The following is a 22,047-nucleotide window of genomic DNA, read 5'->3' on the forward strand; positions in this document are numbered from 1 at the left end:
CTTGTATAGTCTGTTTTTGTCTTGTCTTCTGTTTTTGTCTTGTCTTGTATAGTCTGTTTTGTCTTATATAGTCTGTTTTATCTTGTATAGTCTGTATTTGTCTTGTATAGTCTGTTTTGGTCTTGTCTTGTATAGTCTGTTTTTGTCTTGTCTTCTGTTTTTGTCTTGTCTTCTGTTTTTGTCTTGTCTTGTATAGTCTGTTTTATCTTGTATAGTCTGTATTTGTCTTGTATAGTCTGTTTTGGTCTGTCTTGTATAGTCTGTTTTTGTCTTGTCTTCTGTTTTTGTCTTGTCTTCTGTTTTTGTCTTGTCTTGTATAGTCTGCATTTGTCTTGTCTAGTCTGTTTTGTATTGCATAGTCTATTTTGTCTTGTCTTGTCTAGTCTGTATTTGTCTTGCCTTGTATAGTCTGTATTTGTTTTGTACAGTCTGTATTTGTCTTGTCTTGTATAGTCCAAGCTAAATGAATAGTATAGTGTTATGTCTGTACTTTTGAGAGTCACAAACAGCTGGAACCAAATTCCTTGCGTGTGTCGACACTTGGCCAATAAACCTGATTCGGATTCGGATTCTGATGAACAGCGTTCCCAATAAGAGACGTTAGAGGGCGGTCTCGGGTTTAGAGTCCGGAAGTGACGTTGCCGAAGTTTCGTCTCTACACAGGAGACAGCAGTATTTGAAGCCTTTTGTTGTAAGACTCCGGCAGCCATTTTACGAAGTGGATTCACACGAGAACAACAGGGAAGTTGTGCGTTTGGTCGACGGTTACCGAGTTGCGAACAGAATTGTCTCTGTCTTTAGTAGCGTTTAGAGAGTTTTCACCTTTTCGGGTTTTTTTTATATATATAAAATTACGATTTAATTGCCTCTCAGCTATGTCTCGGGACCGGTTCAGGAATCGTGGAGGATTCCAGCAGCGAGGCCGCGGGGGTATCGGGGGAATGCGGGGCGGAATCGGGAACCCAAGTTTCCGCAATAATCCACAGCAACCGTTTCAGAACCGTGGCCCTCAACCTGGCGGTGGTTTTAAACCCGCTCAAGCAAATCAAGTTACCCCTCAAAAACCGGAGGGACCTAATGTTACACCGAAGCCCGAGATGAAGTCGCCTCCTCCTTCTCTTCCTCAGCAGCAGCAGCCGCCGCCTCAGCAACCGCCTCAGCAGCAGCAGCCGCCTGATGCACAGAAACCTCCAGCTCCACAACCGCAACAAGTCCAACCACCTCTTGTTCAACAACCACCAATTCAGTCACCTCCACCAAAGAACCTTAACCCGAGACCAGAACCCTCAACACCACAGAATCAACCCCGAAAGAATGTAAATCAGCACAAAACACCAATGAGTGGAAATGGACAAAAGCCTCCGACCAGTGAAGGCCGTGGATCCCATGCAGCTGATGCCCCCGAAACACGGGTAAAAAAAGACACGTATTTTACAACTGGGTGTGTTTGTTAGCTGTCTAACGCACGGAACGTATAAAAACACCAAGTCTTCTAATCATCCGTGCGATAATCACCACATTTAATAGTGAATAACAACTGTAACCATAGTAACTATGTTGAAAACGGCATATGGAAGGCACCATTTTACATTTAGCTAATTTTATTTTTTTATATATGTATAAAGCTGAGCAGCATTAGGATGTGGAACTTAAAAAAAATATAATTCTTTGTACGAACAAGCTCATTGTGATATATATAAATATATATATAAAAAAAAAACACCACGGTACATAAATAATTATCCATTCGGGGCTTCAGTGCCCTTGTTACGCTGTTTGCGCCGCCATTTTGAACTGATCTGAACAAAAGGTGGATTAGCCGAGCTAAGCTAACGGTGCCAAATAACCGTCTAGCTAATTAGTAACTTTAATAAATAACCAAACGAGAATTATTCACACACTGTTAAATTAACCGTTTTCATTTTTCATATGAATATGCTTCTCTTGTTTCCCCTCCTTTTTTGCTAGTCAGCTAATATTAGCTTATATGCTATACGCGAACATTTCAGCTGCCTGGCTAAAGGTTCGAATAAAACGAATAATAATAATTATAAATATTTAACGTTTGTACCAACGAGTACATTTTAAAATGCTTTAGTTGTCGCTTTAGACCAGAAGGTTTACCTTGTATTACACTTATACGATGCTTTTAATGTCTAATTCCTTTTTAAATACATGTATATAATTAAGAGACTCATTTGGACCATGAAACGCTTTGTTTTTAGGAGCATTATATTTAAACCAGATCTCAGATGTGTCGCTTTTTTGCTCCATGTGTAAGTGTAAATTCTGTAGTACTCTCTATCCAAAAGGAGCCATTTGGGATTTGGGCCTGTTTACGGTCCTTAGCAGCCATTTTGTTGAGCTAAGCAAAGATGTTAACGATGCTAAATGGCCAGATATCTAATGACTGACTAGCGTTAATATATACACACCTCGGATCTGTTAGTGTTGTCTGAATTGCTTTTGTTTGACGGACACGTTTCACAATAACATAGGTCTCGTATACATTTAGATTCACAGATAACTGATCTGTTGTTCTGGTTGCTAACAGGCTAACACAAGTGGGTTTGTTTTTTATGCCAGTCGTGCTAATGTGCTATGAGCAGCAACTTTTTTTTTTTTTTTAAACATATAAATAAAATCAGGGTGCTTTTATCGAGCTGTAAATATAATTTATATTCCTTTCCCTCTTAAGCTTTGGTGCCTGTACATTTTTAAAATAACCTTTTGTAATATCTGGTGAAACTACCTTCCAGGAATTAAGGGCATCGCTGTCAATGCTGCGGAAACCCGGGGAGAAAACCTACACCCAGAGATGCCGGCTGTTCATCGGCAATTTGCCCAACGACATTACGGAGGACGAGTTCAGAAAACTGTTTCAGAAGTATGGAGAGCCCAGTGAAATCTTCATTAATCAAGGCAAAGGTTTTGGCTTCATACGTCTGGTAAGACACACACTTGAACTTAAACTCACACTTAAGACGCTGTAAATTTTGTAATCTGAGGTCCAGTCTTACAATGATATTAAATAGCATTTTATTTTGTTCCACTTTTGATTTCAGGAGTCACGAGCTTTAGCAGAGGTCGCAAAAGCTGAATTGGATGATAAACCGATGAAAGGCAGACCACTCCGGGTTCGGTTTGCTACCCATTCAGCTGCATTGTCTGTGCGTAATCTTTCCCCATATGTCTCCAACGAGCTTCTCGAAGAGGCTTTCTCACAGTTCGGAGTGGTAGAAAGGGCAGTGGTTGTTGTGGATGACCGTGGACGCTCTGTCGGGAAAGGCATCGTTGAGTTTGCTACCAAGCCGGCAGCTAGAAAAGCTCTTGACCGGTGCAATGATGGAGTCTTCCTACTCACTTCGTAAGAGCTTTTTTTAATTTATTTTTTTATTGCTTTGCTAAATAAACTGGCTGAGAATACGCTAGTCTTTCCACTTAGCATCCTTTGTGGAATACTGGAGTTATTTTGAAAGACTGGCTGATTTTCTGTGCATTTAATTTTCACATAGTTAATCACAATCCCCATCAAAGTTACTTTGGCAGCATTTGGTTTTGGTCAAACCTACTACATTTCTGGAAGGTTTTGAAACAGTATAAGGGCCTTGAAAGAATGACTTTATTTTTGCTACTCTCTTACCAACCAGGTCACCTCGTCCAGTTGTTATTGAGCTGTTGGAACAGTTTGACGATGAAGATGGTCTGCCAGAGAAGCTTGCTCAGAAGAACCCAAATTATCAGAAGTGAGTTGTTTGAGACATTCCTCCATTTTATTTCTTCAGTTTGTCATGCACCAGTCGCAGCTCTTATACAGTCTTTGGTCCAGAGTTTGAAAAACAGTGATTAGGTTAAAGGTTAATTTGGAGCTTTCCATAGAGCATATAGTTAATATATAAACACATAATTTCTTTTATTCAGAGAGCGAGAACAGCCGCCACGTTTTGCCAGACCAGGCACTTTTGAGTTTGAATACTCGCAACGATGGAAGTCTCTCGATGAGATGGAGAAACAGCAGAGGCAACAGGTGGAGAAAAATATCCGTGAGGCGCGTGAGAAGCTAGAGGCAGAAATGGAAGATGCCTACCATGAGCACCAGGCTAACTTGCTGCGACAGGGCAAGTGTATCTGTTCATCAGTGTGTTAGATGTGTTTGTTTTGACTTTGTATGTTTTGGTGCTTATTTTATTTTTTGTCAATCCTTTAGATCTTCTTAGGCGTCAAGAGGAATTGCGACGCATGGAAGAGATGCATAATCAGGAGATGCAAAAACGCAAGGAGATGCAGATTAGGTACAGATAATTTTGAGTTTCTTTTCTTTTTGGGAGTATAGTATCAACTGTATAATAAAGTATTTGTGTGGAAATGCACAATATTGTGGTGATTTGGTAACCGTGGTTATAGAATTAGATTTACAATAATTTAGAATCTAATTCTATAACCATGGTTACCAAATCACCACTGCTAAGTTTTACGGTTTTGGGTTCTGATACAAATGAATTTGGCCTTTACTGTAGCCAACACGATGGGTTGTACCATTCAGAATTTTGTTTGGCAGGCAAGAGGAGGAGCGCCGCAGGCGGGAGGAGGAAATGATGCGACAGAGAGAAATGGAAGAACAGATGAGGCGTAAGCGTGAGGAGTCCTATAGAATGGGTGGTTTCATGGATAATGTAAGTCTTGTATTTTGCCCAGATTTATCTATTATAGATGCTGGAAAGCTATGGTGACCACTTCTTACTGTACGTGCTTGTTTTACCAGTTATTACTTAAAATTCTAATCTATGTTTTTTAACAGAGGGAAAGGGAGATGAGGATGGGTTCTGGAGGTCTTGGATTGGCAGGTGAATACAATTTTGTTTTTGTTGTAATATGCTTTGAACAGGTGAAGGTTTGTGTTGCTTTTTCCATACTTGTGAGCAGAATGTAAGACAGTTATAACTTGCTGAGTTAAATGTTTATTTATTTTTGGTCTTTTTATTAGATATGCCTTTTGGTGCTAACAACCAGAAGTTTCCATTGGCCAGAATGAACTTTGATGGTCACCAGGGACTCGGAGGACCAGTGGCAGGGGGCATGGTGCCCAACGAAATGGTAACGTATCCTGTGGTGGAAGTGTGTGAATGGCAATATGGGTGTGTGTGTGCGACTGCAGAAATGTTAACTTTTTTAATCAACAGTTACAGAGTGGTTGCAGTTCTACCAATAAGAGTTTGGGCAAATTTATTTAATAACCTGATGATTTTGGTGTCTCATGTTTGAGAGTCTGGCTAAAAAAAAAAAAAAAATATCAGCCTTCATGCTCAGCTTTTTATTTTTATTTTTTTATTTTAAAATATTTGAGCTGCTTGGAAAATCTGTCTGTACTAAGCCCAAAAACCAGTGGACTTTGGTTTGCTCACTGCATTTGCTTGTAAGTCCTGTCTGACATGATGATTGAAGACAGGCATGTTTTGTGTTGAATCAATGAATTTTTGCAACTTCTCGTAACACAAACACACCTGGACTCTTGTTGGAAAACTTCTGGCCGAATCATGTATTCTAGTTTGTGAGCTAATTTTGTTTTGGGCAAGTTTGGAATGACTCCAGTACGGAGTGGATCAGCTGGCATTTTTGTAGTAAACATTTGAAGGGCTTTAGTGCAGATAGAGTTAAAAGCAAGTACATTTCTATGTTTTTTCTAACCAATGAGTTGTTAAACAAGAAGGCTGAGCTTTTGGTTGAACTAATGGTGAACCATACAGTTTACTGGCTAGGTTGGCTCCTTATCAGTGTGCTCTTGGTGATGAGTGCTTGAATGGTTTAGCATGAGCCCTGGTAGTAAAACACAACCTCATGTTCCAAAGGCTTTAAGTAGTTGAACATGCAGATATTTTTTTATTTTTTTTTTTTTACTATTTTAATAAGCAGAAAGTTGCTGGTGTTTTTTAATATAGTTTTAGTTTATGGTGTCAGTAGCTCCACTTTCTCTCCAGGGATGCAACAGGTTGCAGTCGCCTTAAAGCCTGTAGTAACTTACTGTGTATTTACAGTCTGTTGTGCAAATGCAATCATCAGGTTTTCATTTGCTTATTGCGGTGTTCCTGATACCTTCACGCAACAGCGCTTTTTCATCGGGCAGTGCAGCTCACATTATTAAATTACTCAATCCTCCTCTTATCATTTCCATCGCCTTGTGATTTATACTGTACGTAAATACCTTTGCTGAATTGTTACCAATTCTGCAGTCTGTGGGAGTGTCTGCAGCCCCTAAATGAATATTTGCCCTTCTGTATGCTCAATTAGAAGATTCTCCTATGGAATAGTCTACAGACATTTTGCCCATGTCGAGTTAGACAGATCTTAAAAAAAAAAAAAAAAAAAATTAAAAACCTCTATTTCAAGCATATTCCAAAAATTGCTTGACCACTTTGAAGCATGTTTATACATCCTTATACTGCACATGTATGAAAATGTCTTTATCCTGATTCATTTCCATCCAGCTATACTTAAAAATATTCTTGTTTGCCGTAACCCGACCAACCCTGTCAATTTAGGGCCGACTCAATTTTTAGTTTATATTTTTTGCCTTAAGTCCGACCGACTTGCCGGTTGTAAATTTGCGTTAAGACCAATTTTTTTTTTTTTTTTTTTTTTAAACTCTTCAAACAACTAATACAAATCAGGATTTCCCGCAGTGCTTTTCAGTTCGGGCGGCCCGCCTAAGCTGGGAAACCCTACCGCATTAACTAGGTCGTCCAAAAAAAAACATTCTGCTGCACAAAAGGCCGTCAAGTGCATCTCGGAGAATAGCGTGGACGCACGCGCGCCACACAGCCGAAATGAGAGAAAGACTCGGTCTGTCACTGTCTGGAGGATAACTAGCCAATTGATACAGTTCCCACGGACACGCGTTTTAAGTGGACTTATGTTTTAGGTTTATTTAAGCCTGTTATTGTATTAGTCTAATAGTTCTTGCAAATTTAAAGTAAGTTAGCTGGTGATTTTGTTGTTTGAGTTCTTCACCTCCTAGCTAGGTTGCATGTGCCTGTTTTTAATAATTTTTAAACGTAGTACAGAGTCTGTGGTCTCTCACAAAGAAGCTGCCCCTGCCCAACCCTACCGCCTTAACTAACAAATTTTCAGCGGAAACCCCTGCAGATTCTACTGTTTTGAAAATCTATTGCACGAATCGATTGGACCAACCAACACAAGTTTTGAAAACGAAAATAGGAAATTGATTTTAATGGCCTTCTCTCTAAGCGTGTCCAGAATTTTTTTTTTTTTGGAACGCGTCACACAGCAACTGCAGCTTCAGACACGCATAACAGCAAATAATACTTTTGCACAATGTCTCTCTTTTTACAACAGAAATGTGAACGGTGTGTTCGACTGAAGGCATGGGTTGAAGACCCAGTCAGTGACGTCACGATATGCTAATTTGTTTAAATTCATATCTACGTAATCACCGTCACCAAAAGTGTACTTTTTTTTTTTTTTTTTTTTTTTTACATTGAAACTTGAAGAAAAAAAAAATAGACCTACGTACCGACTTTTTTTAAAACTGTTACTGCAAACCAAAATATTTTTAAGGATGGCCTCACAGGTTTACTTTCTTTTCTTTTTTGAATTGATGCAGCAATTTCAAGGACAAACACTTGTGTTTTAAATGGGCAGGCAAAGAGGTGGAGATTCAGAGAAGTGAATTAAAGTCTGGTTTTGTTAGACTAAGTTTTCAGTAATATTTCACTGATCATGGTCAGCATAAACTCCAGGGAAAATCCCTGTCATGAAGATTGATGGGCTGGGGAGCCGATAGATTATGATGTAGCTGCGAGTATAGTCAGAGTTCAGATGAGCCGCATTGTTCGATGGAAAAATGTTATGCATGTGAACACCCGTACAGTTCATAAGAAAATTCACATTATTTTATCATTAAGGACACGTACTCTGGCTATAAATTTACATTAACCAATTAAAAAATATATTTACAAAAATCATATTGCTACATGTTAGTCCATATCAGGGTATAATAGGTCAGGTATCAAAGTGAATTTCACAATATTCAGTTGATAATTTCACTTTATTAGCAGAGTAAATAATGAAAGCTGAGTTGCAACAGCTGTCTATACACAAACATATGAAATTCAGGTACAAAATTTTTTTGCTGGTAGACTTTCAGGTTTTTTTTTTATTTTTTTTCCAGCATTTTACAATAACTATTACTTATATACAATATAAGTTGTGTGTGTATATAAGTTAGAAAAACAATATATAACAATATAGGTGGACAAGTGTTCCTTACAATTGGAGCAAATCGCTAGTGATTGTAGCTGAGCTGTGGCACATTTGTATCAGTATCCCTGAAGCTTAAACTAATTCACAGCTAACTGATGTGATGAGGTATTAAATAAGAGGCTTAGGACTGCATCCCTTCACCACTTTGCACCAGACTCTGTTTTTTTTTTTTTTTCTTGTTTTTGCAGTTATTGGACAATACTTGTTGTTTCATAGAGTTCTGGCTCTCAAAGGTTTCAGTTGTTTCCTGATTTTTAGCTCAACATTCTATAAACTCTGACCATAAGTCACTGAGTCATTACTTAAAGTTTGCAGTTACGTACCTGTTAAGGTATGCATAGATTGTTTTGCCTTTAACGCAATGTCTTCATTTCTTTCTTTTCAATGTTTGCCTGCCCAAAAGGAAAAGTATTTGTTCCAGACCATGTGTACTTTCATTATAACTGGGTCTCTTTGCTAAAGCCTTATGGGTATAATCACATGTCATAAGCATCGGGTGGGCTTTTTAAAGCACTCCACTGCTTTATTTCACACAGCCATTTTAATACTGCTTTCTTTTATCCCTCAATATATTAAGTTTGTGATTTTTGCTTAGTATATATTTGTATGTTGTATTTGTTTGGCTACAAATAACACATTTTTGTGTCTCTGGCAAGTTAGTAAGTTTCCAAAAATTCATTCATTTAAAATCAATGTAGATAAATCTATCTGAACAAATCTGCTTGAATCAGATGTTCCTTTAATAAAACCACCAGTCCAAGAGCTTTAGTCCACATCATATGAATTCCAGTCAGTTTTTCAGTTTGGAGTTCAGTAAGCCAACTTTGAGCAGCCATTTGCCATAAGTGGTTATAAATAATTGAAGTTTTTTAATAAGGCCCTGGAGTAACATCAAAACTCGAGCCAGTTAAAGGTGCCTTATCCAATAATGTAAGGGAAACCAATGACCTTGTAGGTTGGATTTGATATGATTAATGGAATGCTCAAATACCAAACAATTAAAAGGAAGTGTGTTAATACTGCATTTTAAGTAGTTTATAAATAACACTGTAAATGGGCTTATAACCTGATTTTTAATTACTTTTATATGAAGATATCAATACAGATCCTCTGCCTAACATGAGGGATCTGTTCAGACTGGATCTTTTTCAACGAAACTCGTCTTAAAAGCAGTTAAAATGACTACAATTTTGCTAATCCGTTCAAGTGGCAGCTATTGTTCCACTTTTGACTCCTTTTATGGTAGGATCTTGCTAACAAATACATTACCCTCTTTTCCTTTTCCTATGTTACCCGTGGCACCCGTGGATCTGCGTGTTGGAACGGTTTCGTCGAATGTTTCCCTTGGACCCCCACTTATTTATGCTTGGCTCAAATTATGAACTCATGGAACTTATGCCAATGTTGCCCCTTTTTATTCCTTTCTTGGATGTAATTATAACCAATTTCTCCACCCAATTCCCTACCTCGTTTGCAATGTGTCACTATAGCACAATGAGCGTTTCCCTCAAGGTGGCCCTGCAGGTCCGAGGGGCATGGGTCCTGGCAGTTCAGGATTTGGCAGAGTCCGTGAGGAATTCGAAGGACCTGCCAAGAAGCCCCGCTTCTGATCTGGCACTTTTATATAGTAGAGCTTGTTTCTGGATTCCCAGTGGTTCTGGGGTCTTAATGTATTTAAGTTTAAAATATTCCATTGGAATTTTAGCCCGAAGATTCAAACTTTTTGTTTTTGTGGCAAGATTTTTTTTTTTTTTTTTTAGTAATTTGTGTGTTCAAAAATTTTCAAAAGTAGTGAAGCTGCTCAGCTTTTGCTCAGCACATCCCATTGTATCCTCCTTTTCTACGTATATAATCATGCAATGTTACTTGTTATGCTGGTTACCCTTGTAAGATGTTCTGCTATTTCTATGGTTATGTTCTGTGCCATTCAACATTTTTGAGATAATCCATGTAATTTGCAATAAAGAGTACACTTGGTTGTTCAAACCCCACTTCAACATTTTAGCGCAGTGTTTGACTCTGTCTTAAAAATTCACTCGGCCCGTACGAGAGCGCTGATTCATGAAATATTTGGGCCTTGTTTGAACTCAGTTGATTCAAACTTGATCAAGAATTAACGGCCGCATTGAGTAAATACTGCAGGGGTGGACAAATCATAAATGTTAGCTAGCCCACCTGGCAAGTTAAAGCCCCAAATTCCCTTTTTTAGTTACTTGAAACTGACCAGGCATAAAAGTGATGTTACTGTAGTGCAGCTATTGAATATATGGCTTAACACACAGTTGTTTGCCAGCATTGTGTGTATGCTATGGTGTTCAGTCTTCACTGTAAAAGATATTTGAGCCTGGCTAATTCAAGTAGGTGAATTGGCTAAACTGAATTGTCTTTAACGTGTGTGCATGTTTGGTGTGAACGATGCCTTGTGAGGAGTAAAGTGCTATCAGGGGTGAATTCTCCTGTCGTTCACCATGTCTTACATGATCGACCTGAGACCCTGACCAGTTGTGAGTGGCAGGTGTGTCTAGTGCAGCAGGTAGTGTGATTCAGGACGAGGGTTTTGTTTAGTAATCATAACACAATCATGCAGTGGTTGTACAGCCTACATGACGACAAAGAAACTGCACGTCAATAAGAAACTTGTTAGTCTGGGATATCTGGGCCAATGATTTGTCCACCCCTGAAGTGCATACTAATGCTTGGTTTGTTATACGTGGTCTGGAATGGACGCTTGAAGTACTTTTAGTGTTTTAGTACCTTGGCATACGTACAATTTGATACTCCTAAGTGGCCCAAAAATGAATAACCTTTATTAAATTTGCAGTAGGTAAGTTTGTTAATCTCAAGAGTTTTGTGGTTATCATGCTTTAAAGTAAATTCTTCTTGAATTTTCTTTTATGAAAATGTAATTTAGCCCAAAGCCTATAAAATAGTGAGCTTAAAAATCTCAAGGACATATTGTAATTATCTGCAAGAACCTTCAGGAAATGTAAGACCTGTTTAATAAAGTAACTAGATGATGATGCATGCTTAACTGTATTGGGTTTTCTAGCATCCCTCATAATTCATTGCTTGTCACACAGTGAGAAATTTGTGATGCTAATTCTGGATCTTGCATGGCTAAGCAGGATAGAATTTAGCCAATATTGTAAAAGCTATGGGGTCATCAGTCCTTTTCATATACAGTGCTGCCTGAGGATCATAGGGGCAGTCATTTTAGGGTCTTGGCTCTAAAGCCTTGCATTTGAGGACTGATTAAGCTTACTTTGATTATTCATTATTGCAAGGGAATGCAAGTTCTCAAATTCATATCAGACGTTCTAGAATTTGAGAGTTCTTAGCCTAAGTATATATTAATGCAACGTGAGTATGCTTATGATCATGGGGTGGTTTACTTGTATGACTGGAGCTAAATACATACATAAATGTCTTTTGCTACTGTATTTTTTGGTCCTTTGTATTATTTTCTCCCTTAACAGGTGACTGTCGAGTTGTGTGCACTGGCGTCTGTGCAATTAAAATATATCTAGATAGATATCTTGAGTATATGTTTTGCTAAATCTACAAAAGTAGTTCTCTCTCTCTCCCTCCCCCCACTAGCTATAGCAGTACAAGTGTGACTAGACACACAAAAGGTGCCTTTAAAATCCCAAGAAGTTGACTGAGCTACTGCTTCAGACCAGCTCTGATGGCATTAATAGTGACCAAGAACTAGATATGTTTTAGAAATTATGAGCTCAAACATGTCGTCACATCTTACACCAAGGAGAAGAGGCCTAGTGTAGGAGGTCCCCCCCCCCAATCTACCATCTCATCTGCAAAGGGAGTGGCCTCTTAAGGTTCTAACTCCTCCAACAAGAAACCCCAGTAGTGTGTCCTGCAATCATTTTATTTAATTTGTTTATATTAACTGTTTTTGCCTCCACTAATTTGAGCAGGTAAAGGTTGCTCAAAACGTCAGCTGTAGGTTTGGACTCTAATTGGTAACTAAAAGCCTTGACCTGTGAGCTTCCACTGCCAAATGATTATCAAATGATATATGCATCACTCACTGACGTCACTTTAAAGGGATTCATTAGTGACCTACGACCAAGGCATGTCTAAATATGCACAGTGTAGTGTGTGAATGTAATCAGTGATTATTTCTTTCTTTTTTAGTCATAGTATGTGAGGCAGCTTATGTTCAGAAATCTGAGATACAGTTGTTATACCTGCAATGAATGGCCAGATATAGGGTTTTAAAATATATTCTTGTGTGCAAACTTAAGTGATGTAACGTTTCCGCCTAAATCCTGTAGCCGTAAGAGATTTTACTGAAGTGGGTTCTGTGCAACTTGCTTCCTACCAAACCTTGAGGGATCATGCTTGCTACAAGCACCGAAGACTGTGTGACTGAGTAACAAGGATTGACCTCTTCCTGTTTTGGCTGATGAGAAGCAACCCAGTAGCACGAGACTGCCACCACCATGCTTCGCCCTAGAGTTGCTATTAACCAAAGCAATACCTTCTCGTTTACCTCTTTCCCGTAACTCATCAAAGCAGAGTATCTTATCCCTCAGTCTGTTTTTATTTTTATTTTTTTACTTAGGAGTGGCTTCCGTCTAGTCCCAGGCTCTGCCCTCTCTTCAGAGGAATCCTGAATCTCTCCTTTTACTATCCATTTACTGAGATTAGCTGAATGGTCAGCACGAGAGTGTTCTAACTCTAAACTGTGTGCCTTTTTTACAATAATGTTCATCCTGGCTTCAGTTTCAGTTCAGAGGTCTACTGAGTGCTTTGGAGCTTATGGTTGGTTTTTGGTTTGGCATACACTGTAAAAATTGTGTGGCCTCATAAACAGGTATGGACCTTTTCAAATGAATCGTATCCATTTAATTACATTTGCCACAGATGGACTCCAGGCAAGTTCTACAGACATCTCAAGATGAACAAAGCAAACAAGATGGAACTGAGTTCAGTTTGGATCATCTTAGCCAAGGCACTGAATATTTGTCTAAAATGAGAAATTTCAGTTTTTGCCTTTTTAATTTGAAGCGGGGGAAAAAAAACGTTTTTCTTGATGATTATGGGTTATTGTGTGTAGATTAATAGCCAAATAGTTACTGATCAATTTTAAAATTAAATCTATAATATAATAAAGAACAAGTTGAAGGGGTCTGAATTACTTCACTGACTCACTGTACACACTCAATGCGAGTGTTCATGATCATGCTAAAACATTTTTGGATGACCTTAAGCAGAGCAAATAAAACATGACAATTTGTTGCACAAGGGTGTTAATGATTTATGACACTTTTATATATTAAAAAAAAAAAACAAGATTTGAGTTGCATGCTCTAGCTTGAACAGGAAGGTGAGTTTGAAGGTACTGTATCTAGTGCTATATGCAACAGCTTTTTGTGGAACGTATCATATGCGTGTCGAACATGAGGTGTACCGTGTAGAACTCATGTGTATATAAGCTAATCCACTCGTTTCAATAAGCAGACCTTTAAACTGTAGTACTTTTAAAACCGTGTTTACTAAAGCTCAGCAGATATTTTACAGGTTTTTTTCATCTGGTATTCTAGCTCTGAATGGCTTCTACATTTACTCAGCATCATGGTGGAATCACATGGAGGTTCAGTTGGAACTGACAGGTCTGGCACCACACATGACACACACATTTAGTGGTCATAGTTTTAGGGGGACTTCACATACTTCTCTCTTCAAAGGCAGGTTATGGAATTATGGAACCAGATTATGGAATTTTTCAGAACATCTTTTGTAGTATGATGCCTGAATCTTTCATTAAAACCAAATTGTAGCTTTGAGCTTTTGTTTTCAGTAGATTCTGACAATGCACATGTCTGTTTAAATTCTGTAATTTAAGCTACAATTTAAACCTTTCTAAATGGTTAAATAGATGTTAATAGATTTTTTTTTTAAATTTTGTAAATTTGCAGAACATTTTAGGTACAAGTAGAAATGTAGGAAACCCCTGGTGCAAGCCAGTATCCGTATATTTTATTATATTTACCATAATATGCTGCTGTTGCTAACCTGAACTTCAGTAGCATTAATATAAATCCTTAGATGGATGATGGCCCTGTTAAGATTTGTAGGACTGCAAAAAAGCAAAAGCAGCCCAAAGGTTTGATTTAATGTAATTAACTTATAAACATTTCTTTACTATATTTGCTTTTGGAAAGTCAAATGTTTATCTATGACCATTTAGCACAGTATAGGTAATATGATTTTTCTGTTTTGTTTTTTTTTTCTTTTAAATTTAAAAGTAATGTTTCATCCAGATTAAACCTTTTGCTCCCAACAAAGCATGTCTTTAAAAAAACAAAACAAAAACCCTGCTTTAAATAAACGAATAAAAAGATTTAAATTTGTCGTCTCCAGTAGCTATACAATGGCTGCTGGTATGTACCGGTTGGATACAAAAACTGCTGCTGTTGATCCTTACTGCAACATTTGGTCCTGTAACTTAGTAAATCGAAATGTTCAGTACGTCACATGTATAATAAATTTGTTCAGTAAATTTAGTGTTGTAACTGCTGCCTTTAGGGATAACAGAACTAATGTATCTGCATTAGATATTTTAGACACTCCATAAAATGGCTGCTTTGTATAAAAGCTTTAGGCACCACAAGTGTCCAACTACATTGGAAATGTATAGCGGGTATTCAAAGGGTCATTCCTAACAAAAAACCTGAGTTATTAGGGCTGATGTATCTTAATTGGGGTAAGTTCCATTAGCACTTTGGGCAGCAGAACACTTCGTTTATACAGTGATGGAGACCAGGCTGGGCTCTGGAACACCCTTAGAGCAAGTAAATTTGTAAAATGTAAATTTAAGCCTGGTTCTCTTTTCAATGAGCATTATAAAAAATTTAATTGAACAAGAAATCAATAGTTATAGTGGGTTTTAGAAGTCATTACACAGCTTGCAAGTAGAAAATGTGTATATTAATGATGGATTTAAACTTTAAAGAGCAGTTCCAGTGGACTATCATGCATTGTTTGCCTCTAGCCATTGAACACCTTGATGTAATAACCTGGTCAGGAAACCGTAAGACTCTATGTTAATTTAAGAAATTAATGCTTATTATAGATGTATTTCTTATTTTCTAAAGCTTGATTAAAGCCCTTAGCCCTACCTAGTGGCAAATGGTCTGTCGCTACATGTTCTTGTAACTTGTTAGTAGAAAAACCGTATACATGTGTGATAACTTGTGCTGCTTTAATACATGCTCCTATTTTTATCATGCTGATTTCTTCATATAATAATTGGCATTTATAGTTATGATTGCTGTGAAATTTAAGGCTTTGTGGAATTTATAAACAGCAAAGACATGTGGTTTTGCAATAAGTCAGATATCAAACAAATTTTCCTTTGCATTTTCCCAATTTTTCTGTAAAAAGGATGTTTAAAAGGACATTTTATTGATTTCACCTGCAGGTCAACTTTCCATGACTATTATAAAATTTAAGATTCAGTATACCATTAGATTCCTTGCTATATAAGCTTATTGTCTAAAACTAGTCATGGACTTTGACTCAAGTTTAAGGCAAGTGAAAGTCACTGGAGTTGCTCTTTAAGCTTGTACGAAACACTTGAATAAGATTAGACAATAGAAAGAAGAGAAAAAAACTTTCAAATTCATGGATGGATAAATGCAAATACTGGTCAGGGACTAAAAAACCATGATGCAGTCCTATTTGAAGTCCAGTTAGGTATAGATTGTGCAGCTGTAGAAAACCAACAGCAGGGAGGTGAGAACTCCCGTAATGCCAATACTCAATATCTGACACAAAGCAAACTTTGTCGGCATCCAAACTTGCTATTTCCAGTTCTTTGTGAGGAGAGCTTGTCTCTGTGTGTGTAACGTGTATGGCATGGATGGTGGTGCTGTAGCTAAGCAGTAGCAGCCAATGTCCAGCTTGCCCTGCTCCACAGTTGACACTCCAGCAGTTGCTTACAATGACACAAGATGAGTAGTTCTTCAGATCAGTGGACAGTTGAGCCTGGACTTGTTTGCATCGAGAGGTTTGCTTGCTTATCATCCAAAAAAAGGTAAGTGCTCATGTCTTTTGTTCAATGATGCTGAAAAAAAACAGGGCTGCTTCACCTCCCTGATTCACTTCACATGCTGAATTTTTTGGGGTTCTGGCATCACACTTCTAAACATGGATTCACAGTGCAGATGTTTGTTGTGGACTCAATGTGTAACAACTGTTTTAGTTCTCTCTGAACTGCATGTAGCTGGCTTCTTGGACAGTGATGGACTACTGTGAAATGCCTGAAAGTAAGCAACTGACGGGGATGGGATGGTGTATGGGGACGGATGTAGTATTGTTGCGTTGATGTACCATGGCAAATTTGTGTGGAAACGGGCAGGGGTGGGCTTGACCTTGAGAATGATGAGAGCCTAAATCTTGGATTTTCTCCAACGTGTATACTACTTCTGCCAGATCCGTGTCCTGACTTGAATGCATCACTGTACGTTTAAACATTTTCAGTGCATTTCCTCTGTAACATGTCTGTCTGAGTTTAGGGAAACTTGCTGTGTGAATGAAGTGGGAAAATAATGAAACCTGAACTACGAATACACTTCCATTTAAGCTTTTTCAATATACTTTCCCCACAGATTTAATCACAAATGCTAGTTCACTAAAGGGGAAAATGCACAGGGCTTAGAAGCACATACATGTATCTTTTAAGTTGCAGCTACTTTTCTTTAAAGAAACAAACAAGGATCCACTTAAGTAGTGATGACATTTTGCAGTGTTTTTTTTTTTTTTTTTTTAAATATTGCTTGGTGCATATTCTTGACGGTGGGTTGGAGGTCTTAAAGATCATGTATCCATAAAACCAAAATGTTTTATGGTCGTGTGCATTATTTTGGATCAGTGGATTACAAAGTAGTCCACTGTTCACTGTAACATTTATATCGTCGCTGTCAGGCGGAAACCTCGTATCTCCAAAACCGTTATTTTTCAGGAAATTAAAAAACGCTGTACCTTATCTGCAATGCACAGGGTTTAGTCCGCGTTGCAGTGGATTGTCTTGCACTAAATCTCTGTCCTCAGACGAGCACCAGAGCTAACGGGTCAAGATTTTTTTTCTTTGAGCCCAGTGTTTAAGACATTTACCTCAGAAGACGTGTTGATTCGTTGCAACTCTTCTTGAGGAGAAATATGCCGCGAAGCTCTCCCGCGGAGTGAGGAAGAGGTGGACAGTTGAAGTGTCCAATGGAGTTATGAGATTTGCGCTCAAGCTATTTTCAAGACTTTAGATTGGTTAATAACTTGTAAAAATAACAGACCCACGTGGGGACTGACCAATAGCATCGATATGTGAAAAAATATGAAATTGACCAAATTTGGACATACGAGGTTTCCGCCTGACAGCGACGATATATAGACTGTAACGGATTATTGCAACATGAATCGAAGGTCACATAGTCTAGATAAGAACCTCCATAGCAGCCCATGGCAACAGAATTCCTTGGCTTTTACAGAACCTACATTTACCTGGAATAAGTTCGTTAATGGAAGACCTCTTCATGGTGCAAGCCTCAGGGCTTTCTATGGGTTGGTTGGTTGGTTGGTTGGTTGGTTGATCAAAAAAATAAAACCTTACTATTGGCTGAACCAAAAGTCACTTTACATACTTACCCTTTTTGGTACCTTTTTTCTAGATAACCTTTAAGAGTGTCTGACATATCATTTGAAATTATTCTCAAAGCTGGAACGGGAAGCTGGACATGTCATTATATGCATAACACCAAGTTGACTCTCTAGGATACTTGATAAGTTTGTATTGCTCAAAAAAACAAATCCTAGCGTCTGTTAGTCCAGAAACACATCCAGCTACTAAGCAAGCTTGAATCTTCTATTTATTTGTTTTATTCTACCTTAATAGCTAAACGTACTTTGAAACCTTTTGGATATTACATTTTGCTATTCCGAGTACTTGACACAGTTGCAATTCCCATACCACTTGACTTGCCATCGCTATTCACCGTTTCTTTTCCTGCTTGGTCTCCCACTCTAGGTCCACTATGATCTTTTTTTTTTGTGTGCAAGTTTCCACTCATTTTATTAAGTGTCCTGAAGTACGTCCTGAAGTACTGCATCAACATTTTACTGTATGCATCCTGACACACGATGTGCCTCAGTACATACACTGTGAAGACAAGGTGGTGTTGAAGCTTTCTAGTGGTTTTGGCAGATTTTGTTGTCCAGGGAGGTGTGTGTCTGTTTATCTGCACTGTGATCCATCATCTCATTCTCCCTTCCCCGGGCTAGAGTTGCCTTTGCTTTACCCATTATAGAGTGTGATGCCAGAACTGCCCTGTTTGCTTAACGGCTGCCTGTGGAAAGGCAGAATATAACCTCACACCTCAGGATCTACACTTCCAGAAACCCAGCACTGTGTAAAAGGTGATGTCTGTTTAGATAACTCATTATGTGGTTAATATTGGACTATACATCAAGCATCAGCTTCACACTTAGTCTCACTCAATTTATCAGCAACATTTGAGAGTTTTTTGTTTTTCTGTCTCCTTAAGCAACACACATTAACACAAGCCCTTCAAAATGTCTGTTGTCTTTACATATAACTTGTCTGTACAAAAACTTCACTATAACGCCATTTAGCATACCAGACACACTTGTGGTCTAGATGGTTTGCTTTATTTTTTTAGAAAAAACTAATATATAATTATTTATCCAAAAAAAACTAAATCAGTCTATTAAAATAAACCAGGACTGTGAGACCTATGGAAGTTCTCATATTTTTTGTGTAGTTAGTGATGGCCATATAAGTTTAGAATTTGTTTGCTTTAGTTATTTAGAGAGGATCATCAAAATAAATCGAGGAATTGTAATAGACCATTCAGAGTAATTTCTAGGGAACAATTTTTTTTGTGCTTCTGTAAAATGATTCAAACGTTTATCTGAGAAATACTACACCCAACATGATGCGGCGTAATTTTCTAGTGCCGTGTTCACTGTTTGCTTGCCACAAAAAAGAAAATGTGTGGGTTTTTTCTTCGTCTTCACTCAGCTCCAAACGAGGCTCAATCAGTAATTACAGTCTACATGTACTCTCATTCATGCTAAACAGCAAACTTAAATTTAGTCTTAAAGCAAAAAAATACTAAGACAAATATAGCATTTTGTTTGGTTATTTATTTATTAGGGAGACATAAAAAATCAGTATTTGCTATAAAAAAATTTTTTTTCCTTAATTACATATGCAAGTGACCTCACCCGTTGTATTCCAGTACTGTAAGATGTTTAAAACTATCGTAATGTAACATTTTGGCAATCCTTCCCTTTAGTAGTTATTCTAAATAAATAAATAATGGCCGTAATTTGGTTAGAACCTGTGTAAGCAGCCCTACTACAGTATATACATTTCTTAATTTTAAATGAACAAAGCACAATTAACAAAGGACTCCACCCATATCCCTTATTTCTAATACTTTTTTTTAGATTTCTTCTGGGACTTTGTATGTTTGGATATTGTTGCATATATTCTCAAAATCTGTATAACCTCTCATTCATCAGCAGTGTAGTACTTCTAGTCTAGTGTTTAGCTTCATAGTGATATGTGAAGACCATGTTCACTCACTGTCTTTCTCACTGCAGGGGCCTCGGGCAACTGATGGAGGCTGAGTTCCACACCGTCACAAATAAGGTTAGTTAAGTCACGCTCGAATGTATAATCTTTTAAACAGTACATTATATAAGTAATGTGGCAGACGTACCTTGAGTCCATATAATGTATTTAAAAAAAAAAATTTCTGTTTTAGGTCATTGGTTAAGTGTAATCTATGCTCCACTACATGTAAAACCTGTATGAACAGTGTTATGGAGTGTGAGCAGCAGGCCAGCTGATCTTCACGTTCAAGTACTACATGTGAGGAAGATTATTCTGAGAACATTCTCTACCTAAAATGCCGAAGTTTTAGCTGTGAAGTTAACCCTTTGGTTGATGATTCTTTTTTTTTTTTTTTTTTTCTTTTTTGTTTTGTTTTTAGGGCACGTGACAGAGGGAAGTTATCAAGTTCAGCACACGGATTCTTCGGGTCATTTATCCGGGTAGCACGTGTGCTCCTTTTGAATAATCTGAATAGCAAAACTTAAGTTCCAGTAAAGAGACTGACGTGTGTATCCCGTATCCCTGAAGTCATCTTCAGACAGGGTGTGCGTTTCACTCAGTTTATCACTGTCGCATCTTATTGGCTTGTTGCTAATAGCGGCTCTGATTCAGGACGGACGTCTGCAAGCTGATCACACAACACAAGTGGCTGTGAATGGATCCGTGTTTTTGTCTGGGAAACGTACACCATCAATAAATAAAATGTTTGTAAACCTTTTGTCGTTATACAGTGTATTTAATTAGATTCAGTGTAGCAATACCTTTTTAATGTGCAATAAACCTATTTTCACTCTTAATTCATTTTTTTAATTAGTGTTGTAAGAAATAAATAAGGATCTTAAAGGAAGTTGCTAAAGAGTTTTTAGCCAGCATGATACAAGTTCTTCCAGAATATCTTCTTGTAAATAAAAACTTGGGGTTGGTGTGTAATTAAAAATACAATTTGTGTCTGTCTTACAGGAAACCCCTTTAACAGTACACTAAATTCCTTGTACAGCAGCTTAAAGCTATAAATGTGATAGTTGCTGCTTTAGAAAGAAAACCCAATTGTTGGATGGCTGAGAGTTATATATGAATATTAAGTATGACCAAGTCATCTAAAGAGGTTTTTCTTTTTATTGTAACAGATGCAGATTTGCAAAAGACAACACTGGGCAGTTTGCTTAGACAACAATAAGATGGATGGATGGAACAGTTTACTACACTTAATGTTCACCACATTATGCTAATCTAAACAGTCTCATGTTTTGTGTTTGGTACAGATTAGGCTCACCCTCTATATATACTCTGTGTGTGTGTGTGTGTGTATATATATATATATATATATATATATATATATATATGTGTGTGTGTGTATGTATATGTGTATATATATATATATATTATATATATATATTACACGCACTACTTTTTTTCTTTTTCTATCAGTGACTGCTTTGTTAGTCATTTGTCATGGGAATATTGGATACGAATTTGGGAAATAAACCTTATGGGATGCAATCAATACACAAAACACTTGGGGCAGTTTATCTTCAATCCAGTCGACCTACAAACTGATGGAAAATGCTCAAGTTTTATTAATTGTGCATCAAACTAGTTTTTGCAATGGTGGAATTGTTACATTCTGATTTTCTTTTTAAATACTTAACATGAGAAGAGTGTATTGAAAGCATTCTCACGGCTGGATCAGGAAGCTGTAATAGACTATTAGGAAACATGTAAAGCACATCACGCACCACACTGTTGCTCAAAAGAAGCCACAGCTCAATCAAGTGAGTCAGGTTTAGGATGGTTTTTAAATAAATGTTCCCTCACTTTCTATTCTCTTTCTTTGCTCTCTATCCTCTGCTCTGCCATCTAGACTTTGGCTTGCCTAAGAGAAAATTCACCCTAGTCCCAAGGCACATCTTTGAAATGGCAAGCTATGAGTTTTTCGAACTGCTAGCTATCTCATCCTATAAAACGACTCAGCAGTTTCTTTGCTAACTGAATCACTGTATAATAATTATAATTATGTGCAGTTTGGCTCTTGGGAGTCTTTAAACTATTTTAATTACGCCTGCCTGTGATATCTGGCCTCTCCAAATGCTTGTAAACGGACCCTGCGGAAG

At 37.7% G+C, this 22,047-nt stretch overlaps 1 protein-coding gene across 5 annotated transcripts; it reads left to right on the top strand.

The window, feature by feature from the left end:
* The first annotated feature begins 684 nt into the window (after positions 1 to 684).
* sfpq (splicing factor proline/glutamine-rich) lies at positions 685 to 20,654 on the top strand. 5 transcript variants are annotated; one of them, XR_009648070.1, is made up of 12 exons: positions 686 to 1,412; positions 2,760 to 2,948; positions 3,066 to 3,367; positions 3,651 to 3,746; positions 3,922 to 4,118; positions 4,208 to 4,292; positions 4,544 to 4,673; positions 4,799 to 4,844; positions 4,985 to 5,094; positions 13,845 to 19,972; positions 20,088 to 20,194; positions 20,316 to 20,654. XR_009648070.1 is itself a non-coding variant. In XM_060865679.1 (11 exons), exons 1-11 carry the CDS (start codon positions 876 to 878, stop codon positions 9,885 to 9,887), a joined length of 1,782 nt encoding a protein of 593 aa, XP_060721662.1. In that variant the 5' UTR covers positions 685 to 875; the 3' UTR covers positions 9,888 to 10,274. The 5 variants fall into 5 exon arrangements, 3 of the variants coding, with proteins under 3 accessions (XP_060721662.1, XP_060721660.1, XP_060721661.1); XR_009648069.1 differs by having other exon boundaries at positions 19,924 to 19,972; XM_060865679.1 differs by lacking the exons at positions 13,845 to 19,972; positions 20,088 to 20,194; positions 20,316 to 20,654 and adding an exon at positions 9,768 to 10,274 and having other exon boundaries at positions 685 to 1,143; positions 1,174 to 1,412.
* The last annotated feature ends 1,393 nt before the right edge of the window (positions 20,655 to 22,047 follow it).

This window comes from Tachysurus vachellii, chromosome 3 (assembly GCF_030014155.1).
Source record: "Tachysurus vachellii isolate PV-2020 chromosome 3, HZAU_Pvac_v1, whole genome shotgun sequence".
Classification (NCBI taxonomy): Eukaryota; Metazoa; Chordata; class Actinopteri; order Siluriformes; family Bagridae; genus Tachysurus; species Tachysurus vachellii.

What these genes read in the sequence shown, in the direction of transcription:
- sfpq (XM_060865677.1), top strand. Translation starts at nt 876, where the DNA reads ATGTCTCGGGACCGGTTCAGGAATCGTGGAGGATTCCAGCAGCGAGGC. An exon ending in TGGAGGTCTTGGATTGGCAG is followed by an intron (nt 4,845 to 4,984) that starts GTGAATACAATT and finishes TCTTTTTATTAG; the next exon opens with ATATGCCTTTTGGTGCTAAC. An exon ending in GCATGGTGCCCAACGAAATG is followed by an intron (nt 5,095 to 9,767) that starts GTAACGTATCCT and finishes GTGTCACTATAG; the next exon opens with CACAATGAGCGTTTCCCTCA.